At 36.4% G+C, this 6181-nt stretch overlaps 1 protein-coding gene across 1 annotated transcript in view; it reads right to left on the bottom strand.

Annotated features, from left to right (window-relative positions):
• Positions 1–3706, bottom strand: part of LOC125229540 (spondin-2) — a 39731-nt gene extending 36025 nt beyond the window's left edge. Inside the window, exon 1 of the mRNA XM_048134404.1 lies at positions 3432–3706. Coding sequence (XP_047990361.1) covers positions 3432–3621 — 190 coding nt within the window. The 5' untranslated portion in view covers positions 3622–3706. The remainder of the gene's footprint in view (positions 1–3431) is intronic.
• Between the last annotated feature and the right edge of the window lie 2475 nt (positions 3707–6181).

Genomic DNA, 6181 nt, shown 5'->3' on the forward strand with positions numbered 1-6181 from the left:
TTTAGCTTTTACATTAAATTTTATTAACTACGGCTTTTGCAGTGAGTTTGGAATATTTCTAAATATAATATTGCAATAAACTAAGTGATGTAAGGAAAAATTAAAAGCGCAATTCTAACTTTAAGATTATGTTGCGATACGTCAAATATCTCACTCTTCAATAGAAAACTACCAAAGATGGCTGAATGTCACTATGCCAGATGCAATGTCAATGTTTTTACCGACAAAAATACCCGTTTAATATCAACATGTCTACTACAATGTCAATGTTGTTACCGACAAAAATACCCGTTCATTATCAACATGTCTACTACAATGTCAATGTTATTACCGACAAAAATACCCGTTTATTATCAACATGTCTACTACAATGTCAATGTTATTACCGACAAAAATACCCGTTTATTATCAACATGTCTACTACAATGTCAATGTTGTTACCGACAAAAATACCCGTTTATTATCAACATGTCTACTACAATGTCAATGTTGTTACCGACAAAAATACCCGTTTATTATCAACATTGCTACTACAAATGAGTGTGAAATAAATAGCAATTCGTGTAATTTTGTTATATGTAAGTATGTAAGATTTTTTTATTTATACGGTTGAATAGGTGTTTCGTTTATCATTAATTAATAAGAATATTAAATGTTGAAGAAGATCACGACTGAGGCAAATTTATCTTGTAGGAGTTTGTAATCATCTGAGAGTTCTGAGACTAAGTCCACAGGACCAAATCTGTACTAATTTCTGTTCTGGAACTTGAAATTGCCCTTTGTAACCTAATAGAGCTGTCTCAAACTGTTCCGGCAATGTCGATAGTTTTGTCTCCATGTGCTTCCCTTCACAACGCTTCCCGTCATATAATAGTGCTGTGACAGCATCGTATTTCCTGTCTCTATCGATAAGTGAAGCTATTTTAACGCCTGCCGTTGGCGCCGTGCCAAACCGAACGACTATGGCGGTGTGTGGAAATTAATCGTCTATTCTGAGATTTTTGTATCTTTGAAGTTATTTATGAATGGAGCGTATTTGTCTTGGTTTATACTGTATAATGGGTTTCGCGGTTATTTTTACTACTATTGGTTTAAGTATGCGGGCAAGTATTTTTAAAATACAACGGTAGATCAAAAGATTAGATAGTGGTGCGATGCTACTATATTTTACTAGTGTTTTTTTATAGTTGTGCAACAAACGTTTTACGATATTGCAGCACAATAAAGCTTTAGATGTTTGCAAGTGTTAGAGCTGTTCTACTTTCGTTTTATAGAATAGCTTTACTGAACAATAATAGTATGTAAACAAAACATTGTAAGAATGCGCAAGTACGGATAATCATAATAGTCTGAAGAAAGCAATTAGGTACCTACATACATGGATTATGAAAAGAAGGTTAGCAGACAGTTTCGAACATGAGATGAAATTACCCAAAATTCCAACAATAGTTAGTTTAAGGGCTAAATGACAGTAAAGTTATCAACATATGAAATAATTCAAATACATCTTATTGAATTTTCGTTTCAGTGAGCGTTTCAGCCTATATGAAAATAAAGTCAAAAAAGATCGTTTCTCAACACTAAATAAGCAAAATAAAAATAAAAACATAATTGAAGTACCCGAACAGTAACTACAAAGGAGTGTCCACAAGATATATTAGTCGCTCTCGTAATTGAAACCGAATGCATTTTGTACGCATTTAATCAAGAGCTCCGGTCGCTGCAAAATGAATCATAGCGGCATCGGCATTGAATCATCTCCTATTGTTTATTCAGACGCTTCTCGGAATAAATCTGCAAGGAATATCAAATCGGACGCCATATTTATATTAAATGTGATTGAATAAAAATTAACGGTACGTGATCAAATATTGTAATAGTTCAGAACGATGTTCAGATTGTATATTATAATATACGTAAGGATATAGAATCACTACGTTTTGAAGTAATTTTAGGTATTTGTTGAATAAGTCATACTCCTTGCGTTATCCCGGCATGGGAGCTTAGGGTCCGATTTGACAACTAATCCCAAGATTTGGCGTAGGCACTACTTTTACGAAAGCGACTGCCATCTGACCTTCTAACCCGAAGGGTAACTAGGCCTTATTGGAATTGGCCCGGTTTCCTCACGATGTTTTCCTTCACCGAAAAGCGACTGGCAAATATCAAATGACATTTCGCACATAAATAAATAAAATAAATAAATAATGGGAACACCTTATACAGATCAACTTAGCCCCAAACTGAGCAAAGCTTGTACTATGGGTGCTAAGCGACGATATACATACTTAAATAGATAAATACATACTTACGAGTATATATGTAGAAAACATCCATGACTCAGGAACAAATATCTGTGCTCATCACACAAACAAATGCCTTCACCGGGACTCGAACCCAGGACCGCGGCACAGCAGGCAGGGTCACTACCGACTGAGCCAGACCGGTCGTCCTAACCGTCCTAACCCATTCTAGTCCCGTAACATAAGTTCCGAAAAACTCATTGGTACGAGCCGGGGTTCGAACCCGCGACCTCCGGATTGAAAGTCGCCCGCTATTACCGCTAGGCTACCATCGCTTTTTTATTTGTTGAATAAGTATATTTAAAAAAATAATTGCGTGGGCAAGCTATGACAACGGTAACAAACAACTGTAACAGCCGTTACAAATATGGTTTTTATGATATAATTTAACCAATTTCAACTGTCAAATATTTAAAGTAAGATTGCCACAATAAAATAAAACACATGAGTAATCATTTCAATATACGCAAATACTTAAGAATAAATTAATTTGTTTGAAACAAGTAAGACAAGGAACATGAAGCTTTTAAGAATGTAAATTTGGCCAATAAATTTCATTCCCTGTTAGTTATTTCGACCGAATTCACACAATTGAGGAAATGTATGCATGAACTCAAAACTTTGAAGCATTCTAAATCCGCGAATGAATGGATAATTTATTTTGCAATTATAATATGTTTTACCTCCTTTTATGTTACCTTTGGAAAATGAGCTTTAAGATGACGGTTAATTTAATAACTTAAAGTGCTCTTTTTTAAGTTTGATAATAATTTTATTTACTCATTTTGAATATGGTTTTATAATAGTTTTTCGAAGCTTTAATAGTTGAAATAACTACGATTTGGTAATTTTTAGCAAAATGAGAAAACAGGACCTTATTCTTTTTACTAAGACTTCGCTGTACTATCAGCTGCAAAATTGCATGGAGAAATTATGAATGAATTCATTGATAAATTCGCCATCCACTTACATTCTTCCGTCCCTGTCTGGCTACCTGCCTGCCCGTCTCTCACTAGGCTGTATTTCATGAACATAGTTAGACATTTGATATTTTCAGAGATTAGCTAGATTGCATCTTTATGAACATAATTAGCACAGCATAAAATTAAATAAATGAACACTACTCACCATAGACCCTCGACCACTGCGCCGGCGGCCGCCAGTCCGGGTAATGTTTCGGGAACTTTTCCCTCGTCCAATACGTGTGTAACACCATCCGGTACACGGTCATCTTGTCCGGGTTACACGTGTCACTGTCGGTCGGCTGCAGTGCCGCCGCGAGTGCGGGCAGCACCAGCACCAGCAACAACCGGGCCATTTTATCGACACGGATATCGACTCGCGCACAACACTAGTCCATGCTCATTGTCACAACATTATGACGGTTGTACCTGGAACAATGGAACATGCTTGTTAAAGTGGGAATTCTGTGGAGTTTGAATATTCATATCAGTGTTGATGCAGACAAGAATATGAGCTAACGAAATAAAGACAAAGTTGTAAGTCAAACCGAAAGCAAAATGTATTTCAGGGTTTTATCTCCTTTATTTCTATTAAAATACTTTTTTTTCTTCGAGACTAAAACGAAAAAATCATCTTCGAGGCGTTAGATGTCAAGTGAATTATATAAACATTTCAAAAAAAACTTGAGAGTGGATTGTACATAATAAAATACTTTTGGAAAAAGAAAATTTGAACTAATGACAGGTTGCCTAGAAAGAAAATCTCTCAAAGAACTGACACTGGAAACTACTTAGTGCGAGCAACGTTGGTCCACGCGACTACGCCAAACAATTATATAATTTGAAGCTAAAATGCTTACAGAAAATTGTTGTAATGCTCTTATTGCTACCCTATTTGAGATATTTGTTCCAAACACCTACCTACATGGATTTTTTTTTTTCAAAAAGATTCTTATTCACGTCTAAAATATAAAGAGTCACATATACAGTGTTACACATTACCAATTTGGGTAACGCATTCATTTCATATTTTATAATACGTTCGCCGCCATTTTGTTCATGGCGAATTCGTTAATAAAAAGCGTTCCTTTTTGTATGGAAAGTGAACTATGCTAATGTGAGGTCTATTGTCAAGATAATGAAGCCATTTGCTGCCACACCCACTCGGTAAATGTGTATTGTATGAAACAGTTTGTAATTCATTCATTTCATTTTAAGCGAAATCGTGTCAGAATACGTACATTTGTATATCATAAAGTTGACACAATTCGTGTTGGGCGGAATTTTTGGACGGGCACTTCGACCTAACACCGGGTATACCTATACCTAAAATTACTTCTAAAATCATCTCACTTTTTGTGGTAGGGTACAGCAAAGCAAACCAAATCTAAAGCAAAGTCCAAGACTCAAAGTCTTAGTGGGGAGGTACTTACAGTGAGCTGCAAAAGTTCATGGCGAATTTAATGAATTCATTCATAATTTCTCCATGCAATTTCGCTCACTGTACCTCCACTTTGCAGAAAACCGCAGCGAAAGATTACTACACCCCACTTATAGTGTTGTGTTACTTGTGTTCCTACCGGTGAGATCACACGGTTAGGTACACATCACTAGAAGAGTAGCCACCGATGCATCCGATGTGATGCGATGATAGTGATTGCATCGGTAGGTTGTCATCGATATAGTATAACATTCACACATTTATTTATCTTCACAAATTCAACATTCATCATAAAATGAAGAAATTAAACTAAGACAATACAGAATTTGAGAGAACATCGCTTGTGCTTTCCCTTATTAAGTTGACCTGGTTCCTACACTAGGCGAGGCCTGTGCTGTAGGTAACCAGCTTACATCCGAGTTACAAATTTGGCGCAAAATTGATACAGATATCTTGACAACTAGAATACAATTTTACAATACAATACATAAAAATACATAGTTACAATTATATAAAAAGATACGGAATTTCCAATTTTTTGATAGTTTGTCAATTACCTCGTAATAGTCCAATTTGCCGCTAAACGCCGATGAATTGTATAATTGGACAGTACTTTACACCGAGCTATTACATCTGCTGTCCTAGCCAAAGTGACAATCGTTAACGCTACATGACCATCAAAACGCAGCAGAAGAGCGATAGGGAGAGCTAGCTACGATAGCGTAAGCGTTTGTCACGTTGGCTAAGTAGCCTGTTATGCAATTATTAGTTCCCTTTGTAGTTATTTAGGGTGGAAGGGGAATTATTTTTAAATCCAGCTATTTTTGGTTTATGGCTTTATGAAGTACTAGCTGTCGCCCGCGGCTTCGCACGCGTTAGAAAGAGACAAAAAGTAGCCCATGTCACTCTCCATCCCTTCAACTATCTCCACTTAAACAATCACGTCAATTCGTCGCTCCGTTTGGCTGTGAAAGACGGACAAGCAAACAGACACACACACTTTCCCATTTATAATATTACTATGGACTATGGATATTTGGTATACGTGGTGAGGTTTCGAAGTTTAACTATCTGCTTATAGTTTTGAAAATTACTAAATGAAGTTTCCTTTAAATCTAATCTAATTATTAGGTACGACAACAACGCTTAAAGCTAAAACGTACCTACAAAATTGTAAAGACTTATTACAATATGTTACCAAGATTTTTTTTTATTGTAGACTGATTATCGATTGACCCTAGTCACACCGGCCCTCTAACACAACTTGCCTTGTCGCGCGCGAGTCCATACTTGAAGTCGCGCTTGATGTATGGACTCGCGCGCGACAAGGCAAGCTGTGCTAAAGGGTCTGATGGAAACTGAAGACAGAGTCTAAGATGGAGCTCGCCGATTCAGTAACAGCCTATTTACTCTTGTTTTAAAGAGACCGAGGTCGTATTTAAATATAATATCAACAGCAATATTTAGTAAATGTG

Source organism: Leguminivora glycinivorella, chromosome 9 (genome assembly GCF_023078275.1).
Source record: "Leguminivora glycinivorella isolate SPB_JAAS2020 chromosome 9, LegGlyc_1.1, whole genome shotgun sequence".
NCBI classification, from domain to species: Eukaryota; Metazoa; Arthropoda; class Insecta; order Lepidoptera; family Tortricidae; genus Leguminivora; species Leguminivora glycinivorella.